The sequence below is a fragment of the Perognathus longimembris genome, chromosome 20 (genome assembly GCF_023159225.1).
Source record: "Perognathus longimembris pacificus isolate PPM17 chromosome 20, ASM2315922v1, whole genome shotgun sequence".
Classification (NCBI taxonomy): domain Eukaryota; kingdom Metazoa; phylum Chordata; class Mammalia; order Rodentia; family Heteromyidae; genus Perognathus; species Perognathus longimembris.
Window position 1 is genome coordinate 36,663,925 of NC_063180.1, and position 22,573 is coordinate 36,686,497.

The window sequence follows — 22,573 nt, forward strand, 5'->3', positions numbered from 1 at the left end:
TCAGGACTGAAGATGAAAATCAAGTATATTCAGATTCGGATGAAGTGATTGAATTATACAACATCAGGCAATTATCTCTATCTATCTTTCAATCGATCTATTCTATCCATCCATCCATGCATCCATCCATCCACTAATTACATCTTTCTAGAGAGCTCTGACTAACACAAATGTGCTAACTAGAAAAGACCTAATTGCAAGGCAAGTGAAAATAATAAATAAGATGAATCATTACCCTTAAAAAATGCCCAAGGAGGGCTGGGAATGCGGCTTAGTGGAAGAGTTCTTGTCTAGCATGCATGAAGCCCTGGGGTTCGATTCCTCAGCAGAAAAAGCCAGAAGTGGCGCTGTGGCTCAAGTGGTAGAGTGCTTGCCTTGAGCAAAAAGAAGCCAGGGACAATGCTCAGGCCCTGACTCCAAGGCCCAGGACTGGCAAAAAAAAAAAAAAAAATGCCTAGGGAGCAAGGTGCTGGTGGCTCATACCTATAATCCTAGCTCCTCAGGAGACTGAGATCTGAGGATTGTGGTTCAAAGCCAACCCAGGCAGAAAAAGTCTCCAGGAGAATCTTATCTCCCATTAACACCCCCAAACTGGAAGTGGTCCTGTGGCTTAAGTGCTAGAGCCTTGAGCAAAAGAGCTCAGGGACAGCTCCCAGACTCTGAGTTCAAGCCCCATGACTGACCAGAAAAACAACAACAACAAAAAAACACTAGGGAAAGAAGGAAGGGTTCCCAGAAGAGGCAACACCAAGGAAAACTATGGTGCAAAGCACATTTGACATGAAAGATAATAACCTTCTCAACTCAAAACCACCACTTATCAGATTTACAAGGATATATTTGTTTTTCTTAAGCTTTAGGAGAACTTTAGACATCAAACATGCACTCAAATAGACACAGGCTCTCATCAAACTGGTTCCATTTTGTGTCTTACTGTTAAAAATATAAGTATTCTTTTGGGCATTTTGCCAGATGGAGCAACATAAAAATCTTGAAGAGTTTCCTTTGCAGATATGATGTTGCCATTAAAAACAAAAGTAATGATTTAAACACAGTTTATTATATTACACTTTCATCTTACCGCCTGGAATGTATCTTTGAATTGATAAAAGATTTCTAACTTTCATTTTCAGAGAACACATGTTAATTATTTTACAATAGAGATTGTAAAATGGGTTGATTGTGTTTACACTTTCTTTTGCCAGGGCAATTTTAATATTTTCAATTCAATATTTTAATTAGCTGCTCATAAATTACCTTTGCCAACAACACTCGTTTGTAAGAACTGTAGACCTCCAAACACTGTCTTAAAATTCAATTAATTTATACTACATTGGAATCAATTATGGTGGGGTTTTTTTTCCAGGACAACTGTTTTGGGTTTTTTGTTTGTTTGTTTGTTTTGTTTTTTGCCAGTCCTGAGGCTTGGATCTTAGGGCCTGAGCACTGTCCCTGGATTCCTTTTGCTCAGTGTCAGTACTCTGTCCCTTGAGCCACAGTTCCACTTCCGGCCTTTTCTGTGTTTGTGGTTCTGAGGAATCGAACTCAGGGCTGCATGCATGCTAAGCAAGAACTCTACTGCTAAGCCACATGCCCAGGTCAGGACAACTCTTTTAGAAGGCTGGGGAAAAAAAAAAAAGAGATTAAACAATGAAAATATCATTACTCCATAGTCGTGTGATTGCAAGATTTTTCTATAATTATCACACAATACTGCACCTATCGTAAGGAATATGAGCAAGATGGATGAATAAATCAAGTTTAAAATACTCATAATCTTTTCACAGGTTAACTGAACCAAAGCAATGCTGTTTAGTCCTCAGGTGTTGGCCGACCTTTCCTTCTGCATCGTAGCTTCTTTCTTCTGCCCTCTGCGGTACTGGGAACCAGGAAAGCTCTCCCTGCAAAATGATCTCCAGTGATTCATAATGTGTAAATCTGTAAGCAATGTGTAATTTACACCTTGTACACCTCTGAGCTTGATGTAAGCGGTACTATATTGTCCTATGTTGTCCTACATTATCCTATGTTACTGCTGTCTGCCTTTCCTTGCTTACCACCATGCTCATGGGACTCACTGATACTGAAATACACATAGCACTACCCACTCACCTTCCTAACACTATACCCCCTCACAAACACTACACACACACAAACACAACACTTCACATACTCAACACGATCACACTACTATACCCACATACCAACCACACACTCGCCACAGGCATGACACATAACACATAACACACAGCACTTACACACACACACACACACACACACACACACACCCCAAACAAATACTGCCCACATTCCCATTCCCAAACCTGGTTTTTCCGTGGTTAAGGAATATGAAGAGTAAATTCTAATAGCTTCTTTAAAATACTTTGACTAATCAGAAATGCAAGTTCAGCTCAACTATTAGGAAATAGTGTGTGGATTGAATTCACCATAATGATACAGTACATAAGAAAAAAATCACCTAGTGTGGTTTAATGAATAGATCCTTAAAAACATTTAGACAAAGTTTCAACTCTCTTGTATTTTAACAAAATGAAAGTCAACAAGGCATAGATAAAGATTTTCTTCACTTGATCTAACATGGTTATTTATTCTTCCAGAATGGCCCTGCAAAACAGCCACATGAGGCAGAGATCCCGAAAATCTAAAGAGAAAAGTTGGATTTCCTGGCCAGAGACTATGGGAACCGAGCGCCCCCCACCCCCCGCCCCTCACCCCCTACCCCCAAACATGAAGGAAACAAGAACAAGAAGTCTCTAGAATGGGGAGTGGGATTAGTGGGTTCGAAAATGGGGGGCTGGGGATATGGCCTAGTGGCAAGAGCGCTCGCCTCGTATACAGGAGGTCCTAGGTTCAATTCCCCAGCATCACATATATAGAAAATGGCCAGAAGTGGCGCTGTGGCTCAAGTGGCAGAGTGCTAGCCTTGAGCAAAAACAAGCCAGGGACAGTGCCCAGGCCCTGAGTCCAAAGCCCAGGACTGGCAAAAAAAAAAAAAAAAAGAAAATGGGACCCTTAGGAGACACAGCGAAAATAAATTTGCCGGGTAATAAATGAAGAGGGAGACCTTCTGACAGGAGTCAGAATTGACCTAAGTATGACCGACATTAATCCCAGACTTTTGCTGAGCTGTTCATTTGTGGGACAGAGGCAGAACAGGAAAAAGCCAAGGCATTGACTCTCGAACTGCCATTGGGCCTCTGAATACACCTAGGTTCATTGCCTACACAACGAAATAGTGCTGGCATGCTTACTATTCCAGCCATTGTTGGTCACATTTTGTGCCTGGAAATGAAAGAATCCACTGACAATTCATCAAGGCACTGATGGTGCGTGCCCCCTAATATCAAGCACTTGGGGGCTGAAGCAAGAGGATCCTGAGTTCAAGACCAGCCAGGGCTACATAATGAGACCATCTACATCAGCAACCCTGAATTATAGCTCAGTAATAGGACATGAGCCTAACCTGTGAAGACTTAGGCTTTGCTGCCAGTACTGAGGGGAAAGGGGAAAATAAAAGTAGTGACAAATGAACAGTCTGGTCTTTTCTCAGCACAGAATGCTATGGCTATCATTCTGTCTTTTTATTATTCTTGAAGATCACCTTCCTCTACCTGCAACCAGCCAATTTCTAGTCTTTTTTTTTTTTTTTTTGCCAGTGTGGCTCTTCCTGGCTCTTGGACTCAGGGCCTGAGCACTGTCCCTGGCTTCTTTTTGCTCAAGGCCAGCACTCTGCTGCAGCATTACTTCCGGCGTTTTTCTGTTGATGTGGTGCTGAGGAATCGAACCCAGGGCTTTGTGCATGCTAAGCAAGCACTCTACCTCTCAGCCACATTCCCAGCCCCCAGTCATATAGTTTTGAAGAGGGAGATCTGGAGGGTTGCATCCGCTTGGGGCCCATGAAAGCATCGTCAGCCAGAGCTAGGGTAGTGTTTAATGCAGAACTGGTCATGCTGCCCTGGTGGGGACCCATCATTCAGCACTCGTTTATTGATCTCTTGTTGTATGCTATGCTGCGGTAGACACGGGAGGTAGAGAGCAAGATGAATGAGAACTATCTTGATTCACAATGGGTGTGATGCACAGAATTCCGGGTCTGGGATGAGAGAAAAGAAGAAGAAGAAGAAGAAGAAGAAGAAGAAGAAGAAGAAGACCTGTGCACTGGAGACTATTCTAGAAACGACTCGAAACAGAGGAGGCTATTTCAGAAACTTCTATCAGGCTGGAGGTGGGTCCCTCCCACTTTTGATCAGGAATCTTTGAACTCTGGAAACCTTATCAACGTTCCACATTAAAAATGGATACCCAAGTCTGGGTTGCACCAAGGGCTCATGCCTGCAATCCTAGCTCCTTGGGGAGGCCGAAACAGGAGGATCGCAGTTGCAAGCCCAGTTTAAACAAGAAAGTCTGTTTGACTCTTATCTCCTATGGGCCACCAAAAAGCTGGAAGCGGAGTTATGGCTCAAGTGGTAGAACACCAACCTTGAGTACAAAAACAACTAAGAAATAGCAGCTAGGCCCGGAACCCAGTCTCAGTACCACCATGAATTAGTTAATTAACTTAAAGACATGGATGTGCAGAAGAAGCCAATTTTACTTTGTGATCCTTAAAAAAGAGAGAAAGATTTAAAATCTCAATCTGCCACCCATCAACCAGTGACAATAGCTTACAAGCTTGGGATGTTGATCAGAGTTAAAAGTTTAAAATGATGGAGTGATAGTGACAAGTTTAACATGAAAGATTATGGGGGGGGAAGCTCTGTGGGTGTGGAGAAACAGGTCATCAAGGAAATGGGAAGTTTTCCTGGAGTATGATCACTGAGGCTGGGGAAATGTGGAGGGCGGGGTTGGGGCAAAAACCTTGAGTGGAAGATTCTTATCTCTTTCTTTGGAGAGATATTTATACATCTTCCCATTGCTCAATAGAATTGAGAACTGACAGATAAACCTAAGTAGTATACAGACAGATAAAGGTATATATATATACTATATACTTATATAGTATATATCATATATACTATATATTTACTTATATAGTATATATGTGTTTTATATAGTTTATATATAGTATATTTTCCTATATACATATAGTAAAAGGATGCAATGGAATATTATCCAGGCATAATAAAGAATTAACTGCTACCATTTGCAGCAAGGCCGGTGGGTGGTCTGCGCAGCTTTGAATCAACCTGATTCATGACCACATGTGGAGTCGAAGTAGCCACAGGTCCAGCGAAGGGGGCCGAGGAGTCTGGACACAGAACTCATTCAAGACAGTGGGGCTTCCTTCCTCTGGGAGGAATGGGGCTCCGGAACCAAGACGTCCGTGGGAGTTCTGACGCGGCTCGGCCTCGGGGTTTCTCGAGAATTGCTGACGTCCCGGTTCCAGGGCATTTATTTCCTTCCCAGCATTAGAGATGCGATCATAAACAATTCACGTTCCACAGCAGACGCTGGAAGCCGCGCCCCCTCCCGTCACCATGGGAACGGTGGCCACGCGGTGAGCCGGAGACGCCGGGCTCTGCCCCCGCCCCGGCAGATTGTTTCCCATCATCTGTCCACATGGGCGCACCGTATCACTATTGGTCGGCGCCCGCGGACGGTGCCTTGCCCCGGCCAATCAACCGCGTGTGCACGTGCATGCCCGCAGCTTCTGATTGGTCAGAGCCTTCTGATCACGCTCTGTCCTCCTGCTCCCGGCCCGTGCGCTATCCCACCAATAAAATGACTCAATGGTTATTTTTCGCCAATCAGCATGCAGCAGCTCTCAGAATTGACCAATGGGCATGCCCCAGAGGTGGGCTATCCCGGCCCGGCTCCCTTCTCAGTCAGGTTTGTTAAAGCTACAGGCTCCGCGGCCGCACTGGTGTTTCACCGGTCACACCGTGGCCGCGGTGGCCCTCGGCGCCCGTGACAGCGGCGCCGCGGTGTTCACGACCCGGGCTCTGGGCCACTGCCGGGCTCTGTGGTCCCTTTCCCCGCTCCCCGGCGGCGGGATGGGCGGCGAGGTGGGGTCCACGGCGGCCGCGGGTCTCGAGGGCCGCGTGAAGAGTCTGGGTCTTGTGTTCGAGGACGAGAGCAAGGGCTGCTACGCCGGCGGCGAGACGGTGGCCGGGCACGTGCTGCTGGAGGCGGCGGAGCCGGTGGCCGTCCGCGCGCTGCGTCTGGAGGCCCGGGGCCGAGCCACCGCCGCCTGGGGTCCGCGCTCGGCCGTGGGCGCAATCCCGGCCGCCGCCTCGGAGGTGGAGTACCTGGACGTGCGCCTGAGCCTGCGCGAGCCCCCGGCGGGTGAGCCTGCGCGGTCGTCGCCGGGGTCCCCGCCGCCCGCCGGGGCCCCCGGGACGGGAGGGGGAGAGAGGGACGGAACGGGAAGGGAGGGATGCCCGACCTGGCAGGTGGGTCTGGGGAGGGCTTCAGGAGGTGCAACCTCCCCCCGGGGTCTCAGGTGGGCCTGGGGAGGCCTTCAGGTGGTACGACCCCCCCCCCACCATGGGGTCCCCATCAGGGTCTCAGGTGGGCCTGGACAGATTTGACACCACCCCCATGGGATCTTCATCCAGGGTCTCGGGGTCTCAGGTAGGCCTGGGGAGGCTTCGGGAAGTGCGGATTCCCCCCCCCCCCCCCATCCATGGAGTCCCTATCAGTGCCCCAGGTGGGCCTGGGGAGATGCCATCTGGAGATGCAACCCCACCCCTCCCTCCCCCGCAGTGACAAAAACTCCCACTTGTAGATGGAGAGTACAGAGGTGTGGGGAGTTGGGGGACAGTGCCAACCCGGAGTCTCGACCATGGTTGTGCTTGCTGCTGAGGTCTTGGGGACGCAGAGTGGGAAAGGGGCTGTTGCCACGGTTGTAAGGGATCAGACTCCAGGATCCCAGCCTCCTTTCCCATCCTGGAATCCACAAAGGCTTTCTCAGCTGATGATGAATTAGCAGCAACCCAGGTCCTGGGAAGAGGAAGTGAACCCTGTGGTCATGAAAGGGAAGTGTTTCTAGAAAGGCCATCATCACACTTGGCTTCCTGGGTCCAGGGAGCTAACTGGTCTGCATCTCCCTCCTGTTATTTATCCTTTTGGGTCTCTTCCTCCAGCCTCTCCACTGCCCCCCCACCCCCAAAATACCCTTTGAAGACAATGGTGTCGGGATGACCCCTTCTGTTCACCCTTGTCACGTTCAAAGGAAGTGTAGGCTTTTCTAGAAGTGTCCATGTGAGTGTCCCATTCGTTTGAGGCACAGTTCCCTTAATTGTGCAAATACTAACAGCCTTGAGTGACTTTTTTTTTTTTGGTGGGGAGGGGGATCTTTTCAAATGCATCCCTTTCTAACACCTGAGATTTTGGTTATCAAATAAGATCCTTTGAAGAGTAGGATGCAGTGTAACTATATGCTTCACCTTGGCTGTTTTACGCAAAATAGAAATACAACTTTGTCTTAATTCCTATTATGGAGAAGGAGGTTTGCAGCATTAAATCCTTAAAGTATGGATGTCGTCTGGGTGAACTCAAAGCAATCATGGGGGAAATGTTCTTTGCATTCGAAGCTGTCTTTTGACTTAAGCGAAGGTGTTAGGTGTAAGTCCTTAGCTGTCTTTCTACCCTGGTCATCATTGTGGTTTTTAGGGCCCCCCCCCACCTTCCCACCCCGCCCCTTTCCCACAGTGGTAAGAACTAGGATGGCTTTCAAGATGGCTGACTAGAGAAAAGACCCATGACAAAGAAGTAAATTGGTTTATGTCCAAGACTTTAGACTCTCTGAGTCCATAACTGCTAAGTAAATAAGCATAACATTGAATTCAGTTGAACCTATGATTAAAATTGCTTTGGTACTATCTGGACTAACACATCGCTTTTTGATTCACAAGTCAGATCTTGTGTTGGGTTGTTTTTGTTTTCATTTGATCAGAGTATTTAAACCTAGACAACTTGCAAACCTATTTGGTGTAAAATGTATTGTGATAAGAATTAGTAATTCGGGCTGGGAATGTGGCCTAGTGGCAAGAGCGCTTACCTCGTATACATGAAGCCCTGGGTTCGATTCCCTAGCACCACATATATAGAAAATGGCCAGAAGTGGCGCTGTGGCTCAAGTGGCAGAGTGCTAACCTTGAGCAAAAAGAAGCCAGGGACAGTGCTCAGGCCCTGAGTTCAAGCCCCAGGACTGGCAAAAAAAAAAAAAAATTAGTAATTGTTCTCTTTTATTTAAATCAGAGTCTCTTTTAGCTGAGGGACAGATAACCAACCCTCATACCCCTAATATCTACAACTTGTAATTAGTAACATGACACAGGCTTAGGTTTATCAGAATCATTTAATTATAAAACTTGACTGTCTTTAAATCACTAAAAAAAAAAATTTAATGTAGATTCCTAAAGCCAGACACTAGTGACTCACTTGTAATCCTTGCTACTCAGGAGACTGAGATATGAGGCTCGTGGTTCAAAGCCAGCCCAGGCAGGAGACTCTTAATTTCAATTAACTACCAAGTAGAACTGGTTCAAGTAGTAGAATTCTAGCCTTGGGCAGAAGCTCTCCAACAGCACCAGGCCCTGCGTTCAAGTCCCAGGACTGGCACACACACAAAAAATAATTAGATTTTGGGCTGGGAATGTGGCCTAGTGGCAAGAGTGATTGCCTTGTGTACATGAAGCCCTGGGTTCGATTCCCCGGCACCACATATATAGAAAACGGCCAGAAGTGGCGCTGTGACTCAAGTGGCAGAGTGCTAGCCTTGAGCAAAAAGAAGCCCGAGGACAGTGCTCAGACCCTGAGTCCAAGGCCCAGGACTAGCAAAAAAAAAAAAAAAAAAAAAAATTAGATTTCTGGGAATTGTGATCCTAGGATCTGTTTGGTTGTTTTTTGTTTTTTTTTTTGTTTTTTTTACTCTCCCTAGATAATTCCAAGTCCTTGCTTTTGTTGTGTCTGAGCTTTGTAGTTTTTATTGAGGAATTGTGACAGAAAGACAAGAAGACAAAACTAGAGACTCCATCCAATGCTTAGGTGCCTACAGCAGTTTGACCTTGTGCTAGTCCCTTACACTTCTAGAACACAGTCTTGAGCCTGTCTTCTAGATCCCAAGATCATGAAGCCTTTAATTACAAGATTTGGCTATAAGATGAGGAATGGACTAGCCTAGCCCTTAGACAGAGGTAATGAGCCATGAGACCAGAATCAGAAAATGGCATGGGATTCAACTGGTAAATATATTTTGTTAAAAACAACAAAAGGACTGAGCACCAGCTGCTCATGCCTGTCACCCTAGCTACTCGAGGCTGAGATCGGAAGATCACAGTCCCAAGCCAATCCAGACAGAAATATCCAAGAGACTCTCATCTCCAATTAGTCACCAAAAAAAAAAAAGCTGGATATGGAGGTGTGGCTTAAGTGGTAAAGCACCAGCCTCAAGCAAAAAGCTGAAGAGACAGCTCCCAGGCCCTGAATTCAAGCCCTAGTAATAGGTATGAAACAAATAATTTTAAAAGAGAGAAATTTTTTTCTAGTACTATAACTGGTAGTTACCCATTCTCTTAATTTCATGTCTTTGAAACGTGGCCACAAGTCTCATCTTAAGTGATGTAGTTACTACACTGAGGAGTTTTCTCCATAAAGGCAGCTCTTCATCCCTTTCTCTTACCCCCCTCCCTGTCCTGCTATCTGCTCACCTGCGCCGTGTCCTCACACAGTGCTGTTCCTTTCATCTAAGCCCTGCTCCTCTCATCTCCGTCCCACTCCTCAGGTCCTCGAGGTGCCAGGCGCACCCACGTTCACCTGCGGGTGTGCTTTGGGCCCTAGCACTGCACAGCTCTTCCTTAGTACCCGCGGCCAGTCTCCTTTGCTCCCATTGGTCTGTTTGCAGATTGGAGGCATTTGTCTCTCAAGCAGGAAATCTCAGCCCCATAAAAGTTGAACTGGGATAAAAAAAAAAAATCCACATGTTCAATGGTTTCTAAGTATTTTGTCTTGCTCTAGAATCTGGCAATTAGCAATCAGAACAGATAACCCCCCTTCTGATGAGAGGGGGGCTGCTCCAGACCTTGTTCACTGGAGTGATGGAAAGTGGGGAAGGCCCCCCAGCATCAGTGTTAATGCCTCTGGCGGGCCCCACTTGGGCATAGAAGAGCAGCCTTTGCGCACGCCTGCCCACAGCCCTTCTCCCTATCGCTCCATCTGACCTCCTGTCCCTGTGACTGCGTAGCACTCACGTGGCTTTCAGTCACCCAAGTGCGACCTGTTCCCATGCAAATGGACTTGGGTTACCTACTGCACTGCACGTCGGATATGGCAGATAGACCTAGCAGATTTCACGGGTGAGCAGTGTGCTCCAGTTTTATAAAAGGACAAGAAGGCGATGTCAGGTGTAAGACCATACATTGCTAGCAATTTAAATCCCATGTCACTAGTGATTCTGCCCCTAGAACATATCGAAATGAATGGGTACAGGAGAAAAAAAAATCTTCATTTTTAGTATCAGGTGACCAAAGCAGATCTCAAAAGTTTGCTGGCTACGTCGTCCTTTCTTCTTAATGACCCCACATGCAGTGAGGAGATTTGGTCTTGCATCTGGCCGTGAACTGCATGCACATTTACAAGGCTCACCACAGAGCCCCCAAGCTGTGGGGTCTGCTTCCAACTCTGAATCAAACAGGCTGTGTGTGTGCAGACAGCAGCGCGCTCTGGTGGGGCCCGTGTTCATCCACAGCCCACCCCCATCCCAGGTTCTCAGCCTTCTCAGTCAGTGCCCAAGCAGGGAGAGAAATCCACGTCAACCCCAAGAAACCCAACTCAGTCTTCTGGCGAGCTACAAGGTAGATGCCTGCCTCTTGTTGCTTTGGACATCTGGTATTGCAGGCACTACTTACAATGATAGTATTATTCATAAATCTCTGCCCATAGAATATATAGTGGTAAGTCAAACACCAGTGGCTCATGCCTATAATCCCACTTGGGAGGCTGAGATCTGAGGATCATGGTTCGGAGCCAATCTAGGTAGAGAAGTCCCCTGAGACTTATCTCCAATGAACCACCAGAAAACCGGAAGTGGAGCTGTGGCCCGAAGTGGTGGAGCACTAGCCTTGAGCAAAAGAGCTCCAGGACAGTTCCCAGGCCATAAGTTAAAACCCCGCAACCAACAACAAACAAAAAAGAATATGTAATGATGTACCCAAAATAAAGCTAAGCTTTGCTAATTAGTTTTAGGTCCAATTAACTATTTCATGTGAGTAAAATAGCATAACATCTGTGCACGTGTGTAGATATATAGACAGACAAATGTATGTAATGTATTCCCATGGTCTAAGCATGCCTATTGAGTAGTTGTAGTTTGTAGTGATCACTTGTGTAATTAGTCTTTTGAGATGGACATATGTGTACATAATGCACAATCCTGTGGATGCATACATATATGCTGCATACCTGTATGGCAAACCAGATTCAGATCTAAGGATCTAAATCTGTTTGTGAGTATTTAAATTATAAACAGCTAATCACCTTTCAGAAATACAATTCAGGTTACCAAACCCTTGATGGAATACTAAACTTAGTAAAATAAAATATTGTCTCTCTTGTAGGTGAAGGCATCATTTTATTACAGCCTGGGAAACACGAATTTCCATTTCGCTTCCAGCTTCCATCTGAGTAAGTATGGCTCTGTACAATCCTGCCATTCCCTGTCATTGCATGTGTCTCTCCTGGGTCTTCTGGCCTGGAAGTCTGCTTGGTAAGCCTGGTAAGCCCTCCCTCCCACTGCCTCATTACTCTTGCGTTTATCAACCTTCCCTGGCATTGGTAAACTGGGAAATAAACTCACTAATGAATGTCTGTACTTCTTCCAGGTCGTTGGTCACGTCGTTTACTGGGAAGTACGGAAGTATTCGGTACTGTGTGACTGCAGTCTTGGAACGACCCAAGGTGCCAGACCAGAGTGTGAGACGTGAGCTCCACGTTGTCAGTCACGTTAATGTCAACACGCCAGCTTTGTTGGTCAGTTCTTCCCTTTTTCCTCCCCTCTTCTTTCCTTCCTTGGAATAGTTGGTCATCTCCATGGAGCAGGTTCTTGATCATCTGTCCTTGTCACTTTCTGATGGCCTAGAAAAATAAATGAATAAAAGAATCCTATAACCCATACAGGTATTCACTATAAATATATGACTCTAGGTTGGGCAAATTACAAATTGTGTGTGTGTGTGTGTGTGTGTGTGTGTGTGTGTGTGTGTGAATACTATTGTTTATGTCCCTGCTGTTCAAGGATTCGTTTGCCAAAAAGTTAACACGGGCTTGAAATGCATTAATAAGGCATAGTAATAATAATATACCCACCAAGAATTCTTTCCCCATTCACGGGCCTGTGGGATTCTCCACTCCTCAATAATAGCAGGTTGAGAAAACATAATTACGAAAGAGTATTAATCGCACTCCGCCTGCTATTAAAGCCCAGGCCATTATGCGCCACGTCTCTCCAATGTGCGTGCCATTTTCTAACATTAAGTCAGCGCGCGCAGCTGTGCCAGCGCGGCCCAGAACTGCTCTCACTTAGTATTGCCTTATGACAGATTGGGCCACATGAAAGCATTGAGCTTGTAATAACTGCCAGCGGTACAGTAGGCCAATATGAAAGATCAGCCTATGCATAATCGCAGAATAGGCCAGAGGGGAGCTAATGAGCTGGATTCTTTTTATCTAAACCCAACTTATCAAGATGATGTAAAATTAGACCTTGTACTTTCACCATTCTTAGTTGCTAGGGCCTTAGGGGTCTTCATTTAAATATGAATGAGTCGAGTTTGTTTTTTTTTTCCTTTTACTTCGGAGAAAACATTGAAATAATTTCAACTTTCCAACATGATACTGCTGTGACAAAGATGTTTTGTAGTGTCAAAGTTTGTTTCTTCTTTCTAATGTTTAAAAGACAAGGGAAATGCTCTCTTTGAGCAGTTGTTCAAGTCTCATTTTCTTACCCCCCCCAAAAGAAAAATTAGTTCACCTTTGGATAAAAGATAACCAGTGCACCATGGATATATGATGCTCTTGTGCTAAAATCCTAAAAGAGATATCACCAGCCTTTAACTGGGATGGTAGCACCCTCTCAGAGTCCCCTTTTGAAAACTTGAGAGTTAGAGCATGCTTGTTATAGGAAATTACTTAAAGTGCCCATCCCCAAAGAAGTCCCTGTGTATTCTCTACATGATTCTTTCTATAAATAAAGGGACAAAGATTACAAGAAAGTTTTTTCTGGGCGATATGAATGGAGGATCTTAAATCTCAAGTCATTTCCTGGAACACTATGAACGAAATCAGCTCCTGAAACGTGGGGTTTCGCATGTCCCATAACCTTTTCACAACTATTCACATTGAGTTTCCTCTTCCTTTGTGACACTAAATGTAGAAATTTCTGCCTGATAATACATTTAGCTTAGTCCACCTAATGGCAAAACAAACACAACATCCTAATTAGTGACTTTATATCATTTCTCCTTTCACCTGATCTATACATACTCTTAACAGTCTGTCCCATTTGTAGATAAAACCACAGCCTTTCCATTTTTAAGAGATGCTATATCATCTCCTACAATAACTTGGGGGAAAATAGGATGATGTAATTCCAATTTGAATCTGGGAATACACCCTGCTTCCTAAGAAGGAAATGAGTTTAGCACTGCATATTACAAATACCCAGTTTCCTTGATGGCTGTCACATGAGAATAAGAAAGGCGGTGTTTCTTTACAAAGTATTCTATAAAGAAAGACAAAATTGTAAGTTCTATGATTTCTTTAGAATGGTTTAATTAAAGTCATTTTATTTGAATTTTTTCAAGACCCCCGTGTTGAAAACGCAAGAGAAAATGGTTGGCTGTTGGTTTTTCACTTCTGGTCCAGTCTCGCTAAGTGCCAAAATCGAAAGGAAGGGATACTGTAACGGTAAGCGACTGTGTGAACAACATCCCAAAACGCCATCTCATTTCATCGGCTGGTTTTAAGTGGCTTATAAAGGGTGGGTCTTATGATGTGTCAAGTACACCGTAGTTGAAAACAATGCATAATAAAGTTTTGTGTTGAATTGTAAGCAATGTATTTTTAACTAGATGAGGAAGTATCAATAAAAGGCCTAGTAGTATTTCTGACCTCAGTTCCATTCCTTTAGTGACAAAGAGTATAACTAGCACAGTAAGGGAATACTAGAATCTTATTGCAGTTTTGGATAAGAATGTCCAGAGATAAGTTGCGCAGAAGACAACTATTGCCTGATGAAAGGACTTGGGCATTCTGATTCCATGCTGGCTTGAGGTGGACAGATAAATGAGCCTAGAATGTAGAACACTCAGCAAGCTTCCTTGACACCACAGGAGAGTTATCAGTCGTGAAGGGCCCATTTCCTACAGTGGATTTGGTCCCCAATCCTGAACTTTCAGAAACGAATGTCATGCAGAATATTATGTTGTAATGTTGTCAAACTTGCCCATTCTATCCATTGTTTTACTTATACCAATGCCTTAACATTATTAATTCCTTAAAGACAAATGTTTTGATCTCCTACTGGAAGGATTTTTAATCCAATAGGCACTAGGGAGTTTATGAGTGATCTTTTTCTTCTTTCTTTTTTTGTACCTGTCCTGGGACTTAAACTCAGGACCAGAGCACTGTCCTCGAGCTTTTCTGCGCACGGCTACTGCTCTACCTACCACTTTATCCACAACTTCACTTCCAGCGTTTTGGAGTGGTTGATTGGACAATAGAGTCTCACATGCTGTCTTGCCCTGTCTGGCTTCAAACTATGATCCTCAGATCTCAGCCTCCTGACTAGGATTACAGACTTGAGCTACTGATGCTCAGCTTATTAGTGATCTTTCATACTTAACATCGTACTGAACCATCTATTTTTATACCTTATCTTCATTTGTATGCACATCGGTCATTTAAATTGGTAGTCTTTTTACATTAGAAAGTCAATAGTGCCATAATTTGAGAATAATACCTACCACCACCTGCCATGAATCTTTTTTTACCTGCCTCAAGTCTGCAGTGTAAATTTTCCATCAGGACTTCTCAGTTTGGTAGGAAAGTTCTGGAATGTGTCACTTTCCTTGGTCATGGCGCCCTTGTGTTTCTCAGAGAACTTCCTGTAAGTGCCTCTGAACTTCCTGCAAGCGCGTCTGAGTCCTTTCTTCTGTTCTCTCTAGGAGAAGCGATCCCCATCTATGCGGAAATTGAGAACTGCTCCTCTCGTCTCATTGTCCCCAAGGCAGCTATTTTCCAAACCCAGACATATTTGGCAAGCGGGAAAACGAAGACCGTGCGCCAGATGGTGGCCAACGTACGAGGCAACCACATCGCCTCCGGGAGCACAGACACATGGAATGGGAAAACCCTGAAGATCCCTCCCGTCACACCCTCCATCCTGGACTGCTGCATCATCCGCGTGGACTACTCCTTAGCTGTAAGCACAGCCACCCTGGTGGAGAAGCAGAGCGCGGGCCTTTTCACTCAAGGCTGGCCCTCCACCACTGGAACCACAGCTCTGCTTTGGGGTTTTTGGTGGTTTATCGGTGGGGATGAGAATGTCTTGGGTTTTATTGCCCAGGCTGGCTTGGAAATGCCATCCTCCGATCTCAGCCTCGTGAGTAGCTAAGATTACAGACACGAGTTACCAGCACCTTAGCTTTTTTTTTAGAATTATTATTCTATTGAAGTGAGTTAAGGCCACAGATCCCTGTGACAGGATTGTTTTGTTTGCTTGTTTCATTTTGTTCTGTATTTCTGTGTAGTCAGGATAATTTACATTTGTGCCATAGTTGGGGATGGTAAGTGACAAAGGCGTGTGTGTGCATGCGTGTGTGTGTGTATGTATAAAAAGAAATAAATAAATTTCCCATGAGGTTTAAGTCATCATATTCCTTTTTTATTTGTTGGCATGTTAGGTATACATTCACATTCCTGGTGCTAAAAAACTGATGCTCGAGCTGCCACTGGTGATCGGTACAATCCCCTACAACGGCTTTGGCAGCCGGAACTCCAGCGTGGCCAGCCAGTTCAGCATGGACATGAGCTGGCTGACCCTCACCCTGCCAGAGCAGCCTGAAGGTAAAGCAGTGTTCTTTCCCTGCCAGATGTTTCACACAGCAGCTGGCTAAGGCAGGAGGTTGGCAGATAGTCAGTGCGCTCCTGATCCCACCCTTTAATCCACTGAGAAATCATTGAACATACTCAGAAAGGACCTTAAACATTTAGTTCATCCACAACTCATATCTGATAGCACACTCAGAGGAAAGTGTACATACCCTAATGCCACTGAGTAATAGTAACACAATGAAGAATAGACAAAACACAAGTATAGAATATTAAGAATTTCCCAGAGGTACCTCTCCATGACATTTGGTTTATCTACACTCTAAAACGGGCATCACAAAACAATAGAATGTAAACCACTCACTAAGGGCTCACCCCTGTAGTCTTAGCTACTCAGGAAGTTGAGATCTGAGGAACAAAGTTCAAAGCCAGCCAGATATATCCAGTTAACTAGCAAATACCCGGAAGCAGAGCTGTGGGTCCAGTAGTAGAGGGCTAGCTTGGAGCTAAAAAGCTAAGGGACAGCCCATTACCAATATACATGTGTGCGTGCGCACGCGCACGCACACACACACACACACAGAATAGAATATAGTAAAATCAGAATTGTTTTTGTTGTAATGGGCAAGTACAAGCTCCTTTCGTGTATCCTCAGCTAAAGTTTTTGTTTCTGTAAGTGTTCAGAAGTGACATGTTACTTCATGCCTGGATTTCTCCACTCTGGCTCCCTTTCTGTTTCAGCCCCGCCCAATTACGCAGATGTGGTATCCGAAGAGGAATTCTCCAGACACGTTCCCCCGTACCCGCAGCCTCCTGACTGCCAAGGAGAAACATGCTACCCTAGGTTTGCCTGCATTCAAGAATTCCGCTTCCAGCCTCCACCTCTTTATTCGGAGGTAAGCAGAGCAAGCGAGCATGGGCTGTTCTCTGTCCCCACCCTCAAGTGCAGCTGGCCCATGACTGGCAGAAGATGTTTGCATACTGATTTTTACACTGATGGGTCGCCATGGTATCCAGCATTTCCCTTGTCATCCCTGGCTCTCGTAGCCAGCTTCTGGTTTGCCTGGAAGACGTTCTGTCTGACCAGGAAATCCTGACATTGCAGCAGAGTTGGAGGCTTAGCTTGGAGATACCATAGAAGAAATGGATAATGGAACCATTTGGTTTTTTTTTTCCCCCAGACATGGGGATATAGTCTACATTCTCCATCCTCCTGCTTTAGGCTGCTGCGTGCTTGGATTACAGGCGTGCACTCCAATGGTCATCTCAAGTCCTTCTTTTTCTTTTGTAGATTGATCCGCACCCAAGTGAGGCAGAGGAGAACCAGCCTGTTTCCTTCATTCTCTAGACCACCTTCAGACCTCCCCACAGGCAGCCTCCATCAAGACTGTCCCCCCTTTTCTCCTTGCTGTGGGTGAAGTCAAGGAGGGGAGATGAACTTAAAAATATTCAGGATCGCCAAGAAGGAAGGCGGCAGAAATTAAAGACTACGAGGAGAACTTTCTAGTGGGCCAACAGGAGGGTCTGCACACATGTATACAATGGTGCTGTGGCTCTCTTTCCGGGATGAAAGTGTGAAGTGAGAGAAGGTTCTGGAAGTGGTGTTGGTGATAGAGCAGGTGAAGGAGTGCAGTACTGATGGAGAGAAGGGAATCGGTAAGGAGTGGACACACCTTCACGGGGGGGTGTCTTACAGTGGACGGGAAGTGTCATGTGACCTGCATGGCTGACAGGCCGGGACGAGGCTCCTTTGGGGGTGAGTGTGCAGCTTTGAAATACGCAACAATGAGAAAGTGACCCACCATAAATACAAAGTGAGACCCTCGCATTTCCAGCTCTTCCTGATTCCTTACCACCGTTCACGAACTCGAGCAAGGGCTGAACTCTGCAGTGTTCTTTCTTGACACCATAGTTACATGAGGTCCTAATGAATCTATAACGGTTCTCACTCCTGGAGGAATAGGTTAAAAATGTCCTTTATAAATTGGCTGAACAGTATTAAGAAACCTAGACAGGGCTCCTTGGCAAGCTTGCCGCTTGCAATCCAAATGATGCATTTTAGCTGGAAGCCACCTGTGGTTCACGCCTCTCATCCCAGCTACTCAGGAGGCTTGAGACCTGAGCATCAGGGTTCAAAGCCAGCCCAGGTAGGAACATCTGTCAAGCTTACCTCTAGTTATCCACCCAAATGTCAAATCCAGGTGTAACTCCAAGTGGAAGAGCAGCAGGCTAGAGGGAAAGGGCCAAGGGACTGCATTCAGGCCCTAAGTTCAAGCCTCAGTATAGGAACAAAAGAGTAAAGGAAGTGTGTTCTGAGGAAGGCTGCCATTTTTTAAATCGCCTTTAGAACTTTCCGCCCAGTTATATGCTTGATTTTCCTCATCTTTTATTTGCCTACGGGAACATGTTTTTGTTTTTGTTTTTTGGGGGGGGGGGGTTGGTGGGGACAGAAGGTTATAGCCTCAGGATGCCTTGATAACTGCACACACACATACACACGCACACACAGAAGAAAATTTTTTTCTTAACCTACCTCTAGTGGGGTTATCAGATGTGTTCTTAAATCTTTGGGCCTGATCAGCCTTTCATTTTATTTTATTTTATTTTGTTTTGTTTTTTTAGTTTCTGTGATTTACGGTAGCAGATTTCTCTCACCTGTCACTAAATCTGCAACTACACCCAGGTGAAAAAATCCCTAATTGCATATCAAATGGAAATACGTGTGAATTGCTAGGGGTATTTGAAAATAAATACAAAAACCCCAAAGAGGGTAGGGATAGCATTTTTGAAACAAGGGGACCAATAGCACTTAGTGACTTGCACATTGCTATTCCAGGCCTCTAGCAACTTCTCTTTAAGCTGTGATTTATTTATTATTGTTGTTGTTGTTTTGGTGCAATATTTTGTTGTCATCAAACCTCAGGATCTTCAGACCAACAGGATTGTGTTGCTACTGGAAGGTTCCACACAGTGCTTTAAACTGTCCACCCACCCCCTGCTCACGACCCTGAGCTCACGGGCTTTGCCCTGGTCTCTTGGGTCTGGACATTCACGTGTAGGGACATCCGAGATTCCCACAGTGGAGATTTTTGGATCATTCAGATCCTAAGAGTTTGTTCCAGAACCCTGGTGCTTCCCATTCAGAATATTGTACCTCATTCCCCAAAGTGACTAACTTCCAATTAGTATGCTCCCTTAGGAAGAAATTGTTCCACGGTTCAATTTTGTACTTAAAAACTCAGTTGGCCAACGATCAGGGGGAAAAAAATCTATACTCATTGGGTAAAACGTATGCTTTTTCCCTTTCTGAATGTAGTTCTCAGCTCTGAAACGCCCTGTAAAAAAACCACAATGCCAAACTCGTCAGTACCAATGATGGTACCTGGAATTGTCCCCAAACTCCATTCCTTGCTTTGATTTTCTATTTTGTTACTGTGTGTGTGTGTGTGTGTGTGTGTCTGTGTGTGTGTTTTGTGTTCTTGTCATTAAGCAGATATGTATATTTAAGTGCTTTCTGAACAGTTTTATTTTTACTGTAGGGAAGACCTTCAACAGTTTATTGACTTGTAGGGCTGTAGTTTATGCACTGTGTCAAGACAGTGTCTTTTTCCAGGAAACCCAAAACAAAGAGAAAGCCACAACTGGTATGTGAACAGAGCACACTCAAATATCTGACTCCCTGGAGGAAAAGCCACGGTTTGATGGGGCGGGCCCTTCTTTCGGCTTGCTTCGATCCCTTGGGGAGACAAATCACAAAATCCCCCATAAAACTGAAGCAAAGCTAACTTTGTAGGCTTTTAAGAGTATAGCTCACAGGCGTGGCCATACTGGTCCCATCGGAAGCATCTTAAATGGAATACATTTTAATAATCAAGTTATTTCATGAGTGTATAGAAAACTACATTTGGGGAACAGAGAAAATCTATAAATGAAGATAAAAATGTAGGGTGGTTTTTGTTTTGATTTTTTTTTTTTTTTTGCTTGCTTAATCCCCACTTGGTTTAGTTTGGGTTAAAAAAAATTTTAAGTGACCTTGGAATTTTCTTTTCAATGTAAAAAGTTTGCCACTGAAAGTGTGCAGTTTGTGTTTGTTTTGTTGGGCACAAAAGCTATTTCCTCTCCCTGGGTGAAATCTTATTTTGCACAATAAGTGACCTAATAGACAGGGATTAGGTTTTTTGATAAGTTAGAACCATGAAAACTTTTTTTTACTAAAAAAAAAAAAAGAAAGAAAAAAAAAAAAGATGTACCAATTTAGCCCCCAGGGAAAAAAAATAAAGATTGTATTTTGTATTCTTGTTTGGACCCTGTGGGTTCCTTTTGTTAATAAAAATGATTATACCAATGCCGTGAGTTGCTTTTGTGAGTTTTGTTCTTGTGTTTGCTAGTAAGGTGGCTTTATCGCATGGTGGGTGATGGACAAAGAAGCAGTGTCATGCTTTGAAGACAGCTTGTGTGTCTCTGTCTTGAGAAGATTGAGACCCAGTGCCAGAACTCAGAGCAGAGGGTTTTTACAGCTCAATTTCCCAAGGTAATTTAGTTCTTAGCATTAGTGAAAAAAAGTCAGTATCATGGAACAACTGTACAGCAAGGACGCTAACCTGTTGATTATTGAGAGAGAGTGTGCGCTATCTCCATTCATGCCCAAATAATAACCACTCCAACCTCCTGAGTGTCGGTGTTTACTTGGCCAGCAACTCAGCAAATGTGAGCCATCAGAGATAAGTCTGACCCGTGTAAGCATCTCCTTTCCTCAAGGACACGAACTGTGATTTATATAAATGAGATCTTATGAAGGTCCGTGATCTCACTGAAACTTCCCAGACATACTGACTGCAAAAGTATAATCTTAGCTAAACACTAAAATTCTAGGTTGGCTTCTCCAGTTATTAAGTTCTGGATGGGGTTACATAATAAAAGTTGGCGTCCACATCTGTTACCCACATAAAACTGAAATATCTGTCGCATAATAAATACTCGGGTCAAATTTGCAAGTTTGCATTAAAGTTTGTATCATTTATTCTGGAAAGTTGTGGACTTACAATTTTAGAATGAGGCTGTAGGCTACCAAGAAACTGGAACAAAGCCCCTGATCACCAGTAAGGATACGAGAACCCAGAGGACGGGACCTGAGCACTGGGCCTGCATTCAAAGCCTCAGCTTCAACCTGAAGGGATGGATGAAAAGATTCATTGCTTCTAGTTGTTTCAAGCATGCGCTACATCAACTTCAGTGTCCGCCTCAAACCCTTCCCTCCCCAGAGGTCTCCAAACTTGAGTAAATTGCTTCCAAAGTACATTTAATTAGTAGCTGAATCCTTTCTTCAAAACACATCTTAAGACCTTGATAGACTGAAATAATTACAGGGTCCCAAGGAGTTCTCAAAGTAGCACTGCAAAATCTTGTCCACCCACCAGTCTCCCCTGGTGGTAAGACTGTCCATTAGCTGTAGTGTGATAGAAACGCCAGGACGTGGATATGGGACAGCCCACGACTGCATGCACACACTTGTGCTGTCCATAGAGAGGTGTGTTGAGTTAATGAAACGTCATCGCTTGTGTGGGTTCATTGTCATTGCCATCGAATTCCATTGCAAAGAAACGGGCTGCCTCTGCAGGCAAGACTTCCTTCCCTCCACGCCCGCCCCCATGGATCTATTTCCTGTCTCTCTATAGTGTCATCTTAGGAATGGGAAAGCCTGGCTAGTCAGATGGCTGAGATCCAAGGATCATGGTTCAAAGCCAGCCCGGGCAGGAAAGTCAGTGAGACTCTTATCTCTAATCAACCACCCAAAAGGCAGAAGTGCAGCTGTGACGCAACTGGTAGACCTCCAGTCTTGAGCTAAAAAACACAAGGGCAGGGCTGGGATGTAGCTCAGTGGCAAAGCGCTTGCCTAGGAAGTGCAACGTCCTGGGTTCGATCCCCAGTACCAAAAAAGAAAAGACAAAAAAAAAAAATTCAAGGACAGCATCTGGGCCCTGAGTTCAAGCCCCATAACACACACACACACACACACACACACACACACACACACACACACACACACACACTGTAATCCTAGCTACTCCAGAGGCTGACATCTGAGAATCACTGTTTGAAGCCAGCCTGGGCAGAAAAGTCCAATTAACCAGCAAAAAGCCAGAAGGTACAGACTACCATGAGTCAAAAATGGAACAAAACAAAAACAAACACAAAATTCTGAGTTCAAGCCCCAGTACCTGACCACACAGATGAACACACACGCATGCACGCACCCCCCCCAACACACACAAAGAATTCTAGATAAATGGGATCATCTAGTCTACCTTCAGTGATTAGCTTTTCCCTCCCTTGCTCCATATAACTTGGGTCCACCACAAGTCTTTTCTTGTGCCAATACTTTATTCTTTTGTATGTTGGCAGAGGTATTTTAAGAGAAACATATCAACTACTTCGGAAGACTTCATTTTCTTTCACTTTGCAAAGGAAATAACAGCAATTTTATACACATGATACTTGAATG

The 22,573-nt window shown here is 44.7% G+C and overlaps 1 protein-coding gene across 1 annotated transcript; it reads left to right on the plus strand.

Moving 5' to 3' along the window:
* Positions 1-5,862: 5,862 nt before the first annotated feature.
* Arrdc4 (arrestin domain containing 4) lies at positions 5,863-20,416 on the plus strand. The gene is made up of 8 exons (XM_048369544.1): positions 5,863-6,306; positions 11,580-11,646; positions 11,844-11,991; positions 13,824-13,926; positions 15,186-15,442; positions 15,924-16,086; positions 16,813-16,967; positions 17,363-20,416. The coding sequence occupies exons 1-8, from the start codon at positions 6,015-6,017 to the stop codon at positions 17,417-17,419; spliced, it is 1,242 nt and encodes a 413-aa protein (XP_048225501.1). The 5' UTR covers positions 5,863-6,014; the 3' UTR covers positions 17,420-20,416.
* Positions 20,417-22,573: the final 2,157 nt, after the last annotated feature.